The 13,460-nt window shown below is 47.9% G+C and overlaps 1 protein-coding gene across 1 annotated transcript; it reads right to left on the bottom strand.

The window, feature by feature from the left end:
• Nucleotides 1-1,479: 1,479 nt before the first annotated feature.
• On the bottom strand, nt 1,480-12,525 carry LOC121859170 (mucin-5AC-like). Its single transcript, XM_042355920.1, has 6 exons — nt 11,739-12,525; nt 10,670-11,325; nt 10,304-10,542; nt 10,042-10,182; nt 9,713-9,899; nt 1,480-1,614 (listed from the first exon to the last, which is right to left on the bottom strand). Exons 1-6 carry the CDS (start codon nt 12,523-12,525, stop codon nt 1,480-1,482), a joined length of 2,145 nt encoding a protein of 714 aa, XP_042211854.1.
• Nucleotides 12,526-13,460: the final 935 nt, after the last annotated feature.

Raw genomic sequence — 13,460 nt, 5'->3', positions numbered from 1 at the left:
CACGACCCTCAACACGACCCTTCGCTAGAACACAAGAACCTCACCATGACCCCTTGTTTGGCCACACGACCCTCAACACGACCCCTCGCTAGACCACAAGACCCTCACCACGACCCCTCGCTGGGTCAGACGACCCTCACACATCAGGTGTACGCCTCTGCTTTAACCCCAAGAATCGCAGCTGAATCCCTTATCTGTGCCTTCCTTTAGGGGATCAACACCCTCATCACGTCTCTCCCCGTCTCTAGTGTGATGGTTCAACCCTCCTTATGATCTCCTCCCCCCCCTTCCTTCCTACTCGTTCATTACTTAGCGCCACCTGCTCCCCATTATCGTGTTCTAACGTCTCTTGTACTTCACCCGAGGAACATCTGAACCAATTAGTGTGTTCATTTATCGCGAGACACGAACACCATGGCCTCGACACCCCCCACTCCACCCCTAGACTGTAATTCCACCCCATAATCCTCCCCTCTCACCCTGTGCAAGTGGATTGCATGATATTTAGTCATGTTGATACAAAGTACGTAGAGACGAGCAACATGTGTCAGCTCTCACACACACACAAGCTCCCCCTTTCATACAATCGAGGATAATTAGACACCCATTGATTACAGGGTTAAATACCGTGGCCTCGTTTAAACACAATCATCAGAGACTCCCACACTACAGACCAGGGAGTTTAACACCACATTACACGCTGTATATTACCTCAGTCGTCCAGGAGGTGAAATATATAACCTTGGCTATTACACTCATAACATTTAGCAAGTGACATTTTACAAGGCAGGAAGCATGATCATAACCCAACCTAGGGAGCATACTGAAGGGAGAGGAGGAGGGGAGGGTAAGAGAGAGTTGGATCACCTGGTATGAGGACGAGAGTTGAGCTGACTAATTACAGCCAATCATTGTACAGCATTCCTCAACCTTCACTATTTTGAAACAAGTAACTGTATCTCTAATTGTGTCATTGTTGTTTTACTGCACCTACAGTATATGATTGTTACTAAGTTAATAAACGAAATAACACCAAACTAACTTCAGTAACGACAAATATGATAAGTCTATTAAATGCCCTAAAATGTAAGGTCAAAATCAGTAAAAAAAAATATGTCGCCTGTGACCTTACGTGACCTTAAAAAACACGCTAAAGGTTTGTTTGTGACAGTGCACGGGATAAAGACTTGTGCGAGGTTAACACATGCGTGTGTGTGTGTGTGTGTGTGTGTGTGTAAGGGCAGAAAGTTGCCAAAACATGTGTGTCAAGACCAAGGAGATTGAATTGATGGAGGCGGCATCGATGTGTATACAACAGAGCAGCGTGAAGCCGGGCAGCTCACCCTCCACCATCTTGGTCAAGGCAACACGGCCACAGCTACTCACGAACAAACGGTGGTTACAGATAATTCCGGAGGAGTTACACTATTGTTTTATTTATTATGCTCATTATAGTGAGGTCACCAAAGGAGGTTGAAGTCACTGAGCGAGAGGCGCCGCCATGTTGGTGAAGGCGTCAGTAACTTGAGGCAGCAGATGACGCCTCCATCCATTTTTTTCTTGCCTAAACCCATTATATCCATCCATATCTGAGATCACCCAAGAGTAGAACACCTTGTGAGTTAGAGAACAATTCACAAAAAAAATGTGAAATGAAAATGAAAAGGAAAAAACATAAATTTTCTAGTCTTTTCACGCTATACCGAAGGCCGATCAGATCACATGAAGAATAGGCACCCCACCTTATTCCACATGATGATTACACACCCTAATTCTACCTTCGGGTTTAAGTTAAGTTAGGTTAGGTTAGGTTAGGTTAGGTTAGGTTAGAATAGCATTAGGGCGTCTAATAATCTGTGGGGCTTAATCTTCAAATAATAATAATAACAATTAATAATAACCTGAACAATACACAAAAAATTAACTACAACTGACCCATCTTTTATCCCTATTATGAAGGTCAACAACAAACCAGGTACTAATAATATATCCCCTAATAACATAGATATTTAATAATATACGAACACCACAATAAATATATAACCCAATAAGGTTCCACACATATATATCTCCCTATAGTGGACACATATAGAAATAGATTCTTTTTTTTCCTCAAGTGTTGTGAAAGATTTTGGTGTTTTGTGAGAAATATACTGAGGTGTCCGTGTCGGTTTATTCTGTAGTGTGTCTGTCCTGGTTTATTCTTTAGTGTGTCTGTTGGTTTATTCTGTAGTGTGTCTGTCCTGGTTTATTCTTTAGTATGTCTGTGTCGGTTTATTCTGTAGTGTGTCTGGCCTGGTTTATTCTTTAGTATGTCTGTGTTGGTTTATTCTTTAGTGTGTCTGTGTTGGTTTATTCTTTAGTGTGTCTGTGTTGGTTTATTCTTTAGTGTGTCTGTCCTGGTTTATTCTTCAGTGTGTCTGTTGGTTTATTCTTTAGTGTGTCTGTTGGTTTATTCTTCAGTGTGTCTGGCCTGGTTTATTCTTTAGTATGTCTGTGTTGGTTTATTCTGTAGTGTGTCTGTCCTGGTTTATTCTTTAGTGTGTCTGGCCTGGTTTATTCTTTAGTGTGTCTGTGTTGGTTTATTCTTTAGTGTGTCTGTTGGTTTATTCTTCAGTGTGTCTGTGTTGGTTTATTCTTCAGTGTGTCTGTGTTGGTGTGTTCTCTTTGAGTATTGTCTGTGTTGGTTTAGTGTGTCTGTCCTGTTTATTCTGTGGTATTCTTTAGTGTGTCTGTTTTATTCTTTGTGTGTGTCTGTGTTGGTTTATTCAGTGTGTGTCTGGCCTGGTTTATTCTTGTGTGTCTGTCCTGGTTTATTCTATGTATGTCTGTTGGTTTATTCTCTAGTGTCTGTGTTGGTTTATTCTTCAGTGTGTCTGTGTTGGTTTATTCTTTAGTGTCTGTAGTTGGTGTGTATTCTTTAGTGTGTCTGTTGGTTTATTCTTCAGTGTGTCTGTATTCTTCCAGTGTGTCTGGCCTGGTTTATTCTTAGTGTGTCTGTCTTCAGTGTGTCTGGCTAGTGTGTCTGGCCTGGTTTATTCTTTTTTAGTGTGTCTGTCTGGTTTATTCTGTAGTGTGTCTGTTGGTTTATTCTGTGGTGTGTCAGTGTGTCTGTCTGTTCTGGTGGTTTATTCTTCAGTGTGTCTCTGGTTTATTCTTCAGTGTGTCTGGCCTGGTTTATTTTTAGTGTGTCTGCTTAGTGTCTGGCTGGGTTTATTCTTTAGTGTGTCTGTGTTGGTTTATTCTTCAGTGTGTCTGTGTTGGTTTATTCTTTAGTGTGTCTGTGTTGGTTTATTCTTTAGTGTGTCTGTGTTGGTTTATTCTTTAGTGTGTCTATGTTGGTTTATTCTCATTCTTAAGTGTGTGTGTGTATTTAATAGTCCCTAATTTATTCCATTATTATAGAGTATATTTTAATTTATTCTGTGCGTCTCCCTAAAAAAATTCCCAAATCCCCTAAATGTTCTAATTCCCTGAGTAAACGTAACTTAAAATACCTTAAAATTATAACTAAGAAACGTCCATATCTTTTTAGGTTTTTACTCACCTAAACCAACGGATCACCTGATGATTAGATGCTAGATTATTTCAGCTGATGGCTAACACCCTAACGCTAACCTAACCTGACTAATCTAACCTAAACTAACCCAAATTAATCTAACCTAAACTAACCCAAACTAATCTAACGTAAACTAACCCAAACTAATCTAACCTTACCTAACCTAACCCTCCTTAACCTTACATAATCCAACCTAACCTAGTCCAAACTAATATAACCTTACCTAACCTAACCTTACATAATCTAACCTTCCCTAACCTTACTTAATTTAACCTGCCTCACCTTGACACACATACAGGTAAAGTATGCGTAGCAAGTCAGTATATCACACACACACACACACACACGCACACGCACACGCACACACACACACACACACACACATTCGGTCTCAATCCTTGACTTAAATAGTCCAGGAAGGTTTTACTGCTATGTTCAGCTAATGGTGACTGACATGGTAGGTGGTGGTGGTGGTAAAGGTGTGGTGATAGTGAGTGTTTGGTGATGGTGAGGTTAGTTGTTGGTGAGGGAGTGAAGATGGTGAGAGTGAAGGAGTGAGGATGGAGAGGGGAGGGCAGTGAGAATGATGATGGTGGTGAGTGAGAAAAGCAACAGTGAAGACGATAGTATGAGTGAGTGAGGAGGATGGTAATGATGTGTCCTGACAGTTGGGAGGAGGACTGTCAAGGGGTGACCTATATCTAACTGCGACCTTGAATACCATGTGTCACCCTGATGTGATTGATTCAGGTGGGAGGTGGGTGGATCAGTGAATTGTGGGCACAGGTGGGTGGATCAGTGAATTGTGGGCACAGGTGGGTGGATCGATGAATTGTGGGCACAGGTGGGTGGATCAGTGAATTGTGGGCACAGGTGGGTGGATCAGTGAATTGTGGGCACAGGTGGGTGGATCAGTGAATTGTGGGCACAGGTGGGTGGATCAGTGAATTGTGGGGTACAGGTGGGTGGATCAGTGAATTGTGGGCACAGGTGGGTGACTAAAGAATTGTGGGCACAGGTGGGTGGAATTTGATGAATTGGGGCACAGGTGGGTGGATCAGTACCAGGGGTACAGATGGTGGGATCAGTGAATTGTGGCACAGGTGGGTGGATCAGTGGAATTGTGGGTACAGGTGGGTGGATCAGTGAATTCAGGGGCACAGGTGGGTGGATCAGTGAACAGTGGGCATGTGGGTGGATCAGTGAATTGTGGGCACAGGTGGTGATCAGTGCAATCTGTGGGGCACAGGTGGGTGGATCAGTGAATTGTGGGCACAGGTGGGTGGATCAGCGGGAATTCAGGGGCACAGGTGGGTGGATCAGTGAATTGTAGGCACAGGTGGGTGGATCAGTGAATTGGGGCATGGTGGTGGTGGATCAGTGAATTGTGGGCACAGGTGGGTGGATCAGTGAATTGTGGGCACAGGTGGATCAGTGAATTGGGGTACAGGTGGGTGGACTGATGAATTGTAGGGGTACAGGTGGGTGATCAGTGAATTCGGGGTACAGGTGGTGGATCAGTGACCAGTACAGGTGGGTGGATCAGTGAATTGTGGGCACAGGTGGGTGGATTGGATGAATTGGTGGGCACAGGTGGGTGGATCAGTGAATTGTGGGCACAGGTGGGTGGATCAGTGAATTGTGGGCACAGGTGGGTGGATCGATGAATTGTGGGCACAGGTGGGTGGATCAGTGAATTGTGGGCACAGGTGGGTGGATCAGTGAATTGTGGGCACAGGTGGGTGGATCGATGAATTGTGGGCACAGGTGGGTGGATCAGTGAATTGTGGGCACAGGTGGGTGGATCGATGAATTGTGGGCACAGGTGGGAGTGAAAAGGTTCTAGAAGTGTGGAAGGGTGGGTGGGAAGGGTGATGGTGTGTGGATTGGTGGAAAGGTTCTGAGTGTGTGGCTAGGAAAATAGGCCATAGCAACCTACACCACTAACCTAACACCATCACCACACACTACACCTACCACTATCCCACCACAACCACCACCATCATCACTACTACCAACACCATCACTACACCTTCCCAAAGCCACTACTACCACCACCACTACCCCTGGCTGCCCGCTAGTGATCAATTATATAGTAGGACTGAACAAATGGTGCTATTGATGACCACTGACCTAGTTCCCCTATCGTATAATATTTGCAACACCCACCTCTCTCCTGCAGCCCATAACACAAGATACCTTTTACATCAGTCGGGTGTTCAGCCGGCCAGCGTGAGTCCTCGTTTCATCTCTACTATACTTTGTAATACGGAATTATTTTCAGCCGCTTCATACTGGGAGTTCCTCAGGTGTGTGTGTGAGAGAGAGAGAGAGAGAGAGAGAGAGAGAGAGAGAGAGAGAGAGAGAGAGATAAATATTGCAATCTCTCACGTACGTTCCCTTGCCCTCCCCCCTCCCCCTCGCCCCTTTTATATCTCCCCAGTCTCCCCAGAGACAATACGGAAAGCAATGAGTGTTTGTATCTCCCTTCTCCCGCATCTGTCTCTTGTCTGTCTGCTTCCATCTCTTCTGAATCGGCTAGACGGTGAGCGAATGTATTGTACATTACTTTAAATCTACCCGTCCCCTCTTGTTTGTCTGTCTGTCTAGGTACGTTCACCCGTCCCCACTCTCTCTCTCTCTCCCCAACGACAACAGTGAGAGCTATCTCGGGTTTGAACTTGGCCTAGAAAACCGGTTAGGGCCGCAGGGGGAGAGGGAGGAGGGGAGAGAAACCTGTTACACGACTCAAGTTCTGGCGGATCACAGAACACTGGGCGGCCTGGTGACAGGTGGCTCTGAGGCGCTGTTGGGCTAAATGTTCTGTGATTGTTGCTCTGCTAAATTATCACCAGAGTTTATTGAGTCGTGGTACATCCGACAACAAGAGTGGTAACCGTCGCGCAGCTGGCAGTCGAGGGCAGTAACCTTGGCCCCCATCAGTGGCCATGGCCGGCGATGACGTCACCACTCTACATACCGGGCACAGCCACCTCACACTGTTTTGACTCCGCTAATCCTTGCGTCATCTCTTTCAATACAACAATTTACGATCCCCGGGCCCGAGATCTCCTACCACCCATCGCGCCCCTTACGCCCAAAGTTTACGATACTCGTACGCCCGCCCGCGCCGTAGTAACCTTGGCCGCCTTTGGAGTTGGAAATGGCGGGCTCGCGTGGTGTGCCAGACTGTATCGATCTAGGAGCAGAGTGCTGCGAGGCCCTTGATCTTGAACACTGTTTTAGCCGTGGCCTCAGAGGACCCCATTACCTGAACCACGTGACCCTGCCTGGGTGTGGAGGCCCGGCCAACCACGGCGTGTTCACCATCCTCGCTACTCTACTGTACATCCCGGGAGCAGCACCTACTCCCCGCTACCACACCTTACCTCACACACACACACACATTCAGTCATACTCTGTAACATACCAATTGCACTACCGGTAACACATCTCCATATTACTTACACGTTGATATAACTCATCTTGTAATCACTTCACTCAACAACTGATAAACGATAACCTTACTAACACACAAATGAAAGGATATTTTCTGCTTAATGAAACAGTTTGAAATATCCACATCTGGTCTTGACGCACTCCGTAAATGAGTGACGTGAGGACGCATGAATATTCCTAGCGCTTAATTTACCAAAACATCGAAATATGCAAAATCAGAAACCAATTATTTACAAGTTGGCGCCAAAACTTGATGTGAGTTGAATGTGGCGCGCGGACCAGCAGCACGCCAAACATTCCCAGTATCCACCCACAATATTCCCGCTATACATTACATTACTGGCGTTATTATAACATCAGAGGCTTTTACCGTAAATGGCGCCGCTGTACAATAAAATGATAATGTTAATTTTTTTCCCGTAAATCTCATATAAACGATTTAGTCCACAAGCCGGAGGTGGTACAGTAGTGTAATGATATAACAATTCTTTACCTGCAGTCCCTCCCCCTCCCCTCACTACCATACACTCCCTGCCTCACCTCCCCTCACTACCATACACTCCCTGCCTCACCTCCCCTCACTACAATACACATCCCTCCCTCCCCCTCCCCTCACTACCATACACTCCCTCCCTCCCTCCCTTCACTACAATACACCTCCCTCCCCCCCTCATTAAACACACCCTTCACTACCATACATCCTCCTCCCCTCCCACTACCATACCTCCCTCCTCACCTCCCTCACTACAATACACATCCCTCCTCCACCTCCCTCACTACCATACACCCCTGCCTCACCTCCCCTCACTACAATACATCCCTCCCTCCCCCCTCCCTCACAACACACACTCCCTCCCCTCACCTCCCTCACTACAATACACATCCCTCCTCACCCCTCACCTCCCCTCACTACAATACACATCCTCCCTCCCTCCCTCACTACCACACTCCCTCCCTCACCTCCCTTCACTACAATACACATCCCTCCCTCCCCCTCATTAACATACACCCTTCACTACCATCCCTCCTCACTACCATACACATCCCTCCCTCCCTTCACTACCATACACCCTCCCTCCCTTCACTACCACCTCCCTCCTCACTACAATACACATCCCTCCCCTCCCTCACTCCCTCACTACCATACACTCCCTCCCTCACTACCTACACCTCCTCACTACCATACACTCCCTCCCCTCACTACCATACACTCCTCCTCACTACCATACACCCACCTACCCCCCTCACTACCATACACCTCTCCCCTCACTACCATACACCTCCCCTACCATCCCTCCCCCCACGTACACTCCCTCCCCACTACAATACACATCCCTCCTCCCCTCCCCTCACTACCATACACTCACCTCCCCTCACTACAATACACATCCCTCCCTCACCTCCCCTCACTACACATCCCTCCCTCCCTCACACCCCCCTACACACCATACCTCCCTCCTCCCTCCCTCTCACTCCTCCTCACATACATCCCCTCCCTCATTGCCTACCCCCCTCACCCCTCCCAAATGTTACCATATTCCCCCACTACCATACACTCCTCCCCCTCCCCTCACTACACCTCTCTCTCCTCCCTCACTACCATACACTCCCTCCCTCCCCTCACTATCATACCTCCCTCCCCTCCCCTCCTCACTACCATACACTCCCTCCCCTCACTACCATACACTCCTCCCTCACTACCATACACTCCCTCCCCTCACTACAATACACTCCCTCCCTCACCACCATACACACCTTCCCTCCCCTCACTACCATACACTCCCCCCCACCTCCTCTCCCCTCCCTTCCACCGCTCACTATACAAAACGCGCGGGTAATAAATATTATTAGAGATACAGTAATCAACCAATACAGCGTAGAAGTGAAGTACACTCTTTACACTTATTACTTCCGGTGTTAATTCCAGCTTGTCTACCTTCATGTTACTAGTTGTACCTACCTCAATTATCACTATTATTAACATTATTATTATTATTATTATTATTATTAGTAGTAGTAGTAGTAGTAGTAGTAGTAGTAGTAGTAACTTACCAAATTACTATATTTATCAATAACTAGACTTAAAAAAAATAATAGTAATAAATAAAATAAACAAATTGAGATAAACATGATGACATTTTAATATAAATTTACTTATACTGTGTAACTTGTAATCCAGATGACAATGTTATAAACTAATTCTTTGAAATAAATGTGCAATAATTTTCAGGCGCTAGGGCTCCCGTCTCTCACCTTGCCTCAGTCATGTTAATATTATTATTGTTTATTTTGCATCTGTTTTTCATTATTATTATTAACCATTCTTCCCGCTCACCAGTCTTCCTACGTCCAAACATCACCTTCCATGTACATATCCCTCCCTTCCCTCCATCACCCCATTCCACAACCTTCTTTCCTCCTTCCTACCTTCCCTCCTTAGCTTACCTTACCTGTTCCACCGTATTGTTGGTAGCCTTGAGCTGGCCCAGGGCGTGGCACTACCATCACCTCCTCCTGTGTGCAGGCAGGGACCTCTGTACTGTTGGGAGGGTGGGGGCATCTCTGTACTGTTGGGAGGGTGGGGTGAGGGTGGGGGCATCTCTGTACTGTTGGGAGGGTGGGGTGAGGGTGGGGGCATCTCTGTACTGTTGGGGGGTGGGGGTGGGGGATCTTCGGTCTGCTGGCATGGAGTACCTTTGGACTGTTGGTAGGGAGCACCTTTGGACTGTTGGTAGGGAGTACCTTTGGACTGTTGGTACGGAGTACCTTTGGACTGTTGGTAGGGAACCTTGGACTGTTGGTGGGGAGTAACTTTGGACTGTTGGTAGGGAGCACCTTTGGACTGTTGGTAGGGAACCTTGGACTGTTGGTGGGGAGTAACCTGTTGGTGGGTACCTTTTGACTGAACTTGACTGGGTAGGGGTAAATTTTGCTTTGGTTGTAGACTGTTGGTAGGAGTACCTGACTGTTGGTAGGAACCTTGAGTTGGTGGGGAGTAACTTTAGACTGTTGGTAGGGAGTACCTTGACTGTTGGTAGGAACCTTTGACTGTTGGTGGAGAACTTGTGTTGGTAGGAGCACCTTGACCTTGTTGGTGGAGGGAGTTGAAACTTTTCTGTTGGTAGGGCACCTTGAGCACCTTTGAGCTGGGTGAGGAGCTAGGACTGTTGGTAGAACCTTGGACTGTTGGTGGGGAATACCTTTGGACTGTTGCTAGCTAGCTTGAACCTTTGGACTGTTGGTAGGAGCACCTTGACTGTTGGTAGAACCTTGACTGTTGAATACCTTTGACTGTTGCTAGGGGAGTAACTTTGGACTGTTGGTAGGAGCACGTTTGGACTGTTGATAAAGAGAACGTTGGACTGTTGATAGAAGTACCTTTGGACTGTTGATAGAGAGTACCTTTGGGCTGTTGTACCTTTGGACTGTTGGTGGGGAGCACTGAACTGTTGGTAGGAGCACCTTGGACTGTTGGTAGGGAATACCTTTGGACTGTTGCTAGGAGTAACTTTTGGGTACTTGGACTGTTGGTAGAGGGAGTACATTTGGACTGTTAGCAAGGAGCACGTTTGGACTGTTGATAAAGAGAACGTTGGACTGTTGATAGGAAGTACCTTGACTGTTGATAGAGAGTACTTTTGGCTGTTGTACCTTGGACTGTTGGTGGGAGTACCTGGACTGTTGGTAGGGAGCATTTGGGCTGTTGGTAGGAGCACCTTTGGACTGTCGGTAAAGCACCTTTTGACTGTTGGTAGGGAGTACCTTTGGACTGTTGGTAGGGATCACTTTGGACTGTTGGTAGGGAGTACCTTTGGACTGTTGGTAGGGAGCACCTTTGGACTGCTGGTAGGGAGCACCTTTGGACTGTCGGTAAAGAGTACCTTTGGACCTTTGGTATGGAGTACATTTGGACTGCTGGTAGAGAGTACCTTTGGGCTGTTGGTAGAGAGTACGTTTGGACTGTTGCCAGGGAGTACCTTTGGACTGTTGGTAGAGAGTACATTTGGACTGTTGGTATGTGAGTACATTTGGACTGTTGGCAAGGAATACCTTTGGACTGTTGGTGGGAAGCACGTTTGGACTATTGGTAGGGATTACATTTGGACTGTTGGTAGGTGAGTACATTTGGACTGTTGCCAGGGAGTACCTTTGAATGTTGGTAGCGAGTACCTTTGGACTGTTGGTAGAGAGTACATTTGGGCTGTTGGTATGGAGTACCTTTGGACTGTTGGTAGGGAGTACCTTTGGAATTTTGGTGGGGAGTACATTTGGACTGTTGGCACCTTTGGACTGTAGGTAGAGAGTACCTTTGGGCTGTTGGCAGGGGGTAATGAGAGTACTAGCAGCGGGGGGGTAGGGATTACTAGCAGCGGGGGTGAGGGGAGTACTAGAAGTAGGGGGATTACTAGCAGCCGGGAGTGAGGGGATTACTAGCAGCCGGGGGTGAGTGGAGTACTAGCAGCGGCGGTGAGGGTAGTACTAGATGTAGGGAGAGGGATTACTAGCAGCCGGGGATGAGGGTAGTACTAGAAGTAGGGGTGGAGTGAAAGGAGTACTATCACCGAGTTAGTGGAGGGATGAACTAGACAGGGGTGTAGAGGAGCTGGGGTTTGTACTAGAGACAAGTGTACAGAGATGCGTAGAGGGGGGTGAAGATGCACCAGAGGCAGGCGTAGCACTACAGGCAGGTGTAATAACAGGGTGTAGAGGGGGCACTCACCTAAGTCGGGGATGGAGCTTGAGACGTCGTCCGTGTCTTCCTTTTTGCGCTCCTTCTTGCCAGAGGCACGTGGTCGACCGGTAGAGGAGGAAGACGTGGTGGAGGACGATGGTGACGAAGGCGTGGGAGGCGGACACTCAGACACTCTCACTTGGTCTTGGCGAGCTTGATCAGGGGGGCGTGTCTGGTCAAGTCGTACTGGGTCGTGGGGACGACGCACGTCCCGGTACCTGGCACCATGAGGGGTACGGATGATCTCCCTGGGCACATCCAATGGTCTAGCGAAGCCTCCCGAGGGTCGCCTAGCCCGGGGGTCATAGCAATGGGAGTCGGGGGGCGGCATGCTCGTCTCCACACATCGGATCACACCTGGCCCCCCTCCGTCTGCCTCGCCGTCGCGGTATTCAACGTCGACCTCCCTTTTGACAGAAATCTGAGGCTTAACATCGGCCTCGCTGGCGGCATCCTGACGCCAAGCGGCAGGTCTGGCAAACTCGCAAGAGGAAACTTCCTCAAACACAGGCTTGGTCTCCTTGCGAGTGATAGTCTCCTCTGAATGTTGGGTGGGCTCCATATATTGAGTAGCCTCCACGTACTGAGTGGCTTGCACGTGGTAGGTGGAGGTGGAAGAGGAGGATGAGGAGGAAGTGGATGAATAAGTTTGGTACTCGTGAGTTGTGTACTCCTGGCGTGAGTACTCTTGCGGGGGATACATAGTGTCGTCGGCGCCGGTAACTGAAGAGGATACGAGGGGCTCACACAACGCTTTGTCGGTCATTCTTCTCATGCTCGCCCGGCTCACTAGGCATCAACACCTCAGCACGGAACACCTGTCCTCTCTCACCTAAGTACACAAACTACCAATGTCACTCGTGGCTCACGAGCCTTCTCAAAACACTCAGTACCTCCACACACTATAACTACTCTTTTAAATTACATCCACGAACTTATTCTATTTCTCTATCTTCTTATTACAGAGGAATTGAACCTTTGATTATGAAACCACAGAATCAAAGTACACAAAGATACGCCGTCTCTGAATGTTGGTGTAGACAAGCAACGTCTGTGGGAAGGCAAAGTTGCACTTCCAGTCCCTCATCAACAGCGCAACCTTCACTGTTAACAAGGTCAGGTTTGTAGGACTGGTCCTGTACCTCCGGGTCGAGTTCACGGGATATGACCTTGAACCTCTAGTGGTGATCCTTAACACTGACTTGTTGTATGTACTTGAGAGTTAATGGATATAAACACACACCTGTCACGCACCTTGTCACTCACACAACACCAAGTTCAGAGTAGATTTTTTTTGTGGTAAACACTATGCGAGGACACGACCTGTGAAGGCAGAGTGCGACACACAATGCACTGAATGGCACACTTGACAGGTAAGTGGAGTATGACACACTGGTTGTGGTGGTCTGGGTGGGTGGATGTTTGTGTGGGCACCGGGCACTGTGGCACGGTCGGGTCTGCACCTCAACAAAGACTGGCGTAGCAATGGCAACAGCCCAGCAGCTGCAGGTGACGGTGCCGCCTGAGGTAGTAGGATACCCGATACACCGCCAAGGTCCTGAGATCCTTCACGCCCACGGTGTCACGCTCCGTGGGGGCTGAGGATGTGACTAGGTCGGGGGAGGTCACTAAAATCCTGAGGATGGTGTCCTACAGGAGGCCAACAGTATGGATGTGTGGGTGGCGAGGTGTGACGGCGGGGCGGCGTGA

This window comes from Homarus americanus, unplaced genomic scaffold (assembly GCF_018991925.1).
Source record: "Homarus americanus isolate GMGI-L3 unplaced genomic scaffold, GMGI_Hamer_2.0 scaffold50924, whole genome shotgun sequence".
Taxonomy (NCBI): Eukaryota; Metazoa; Arthropoda; class Malacostraca; order Decapoda; family Nephropidae; genus Homarus; species Homarus americanus.
This window is presented reverse-complemented; position numbering and strand designations above follow the sequence as displayed.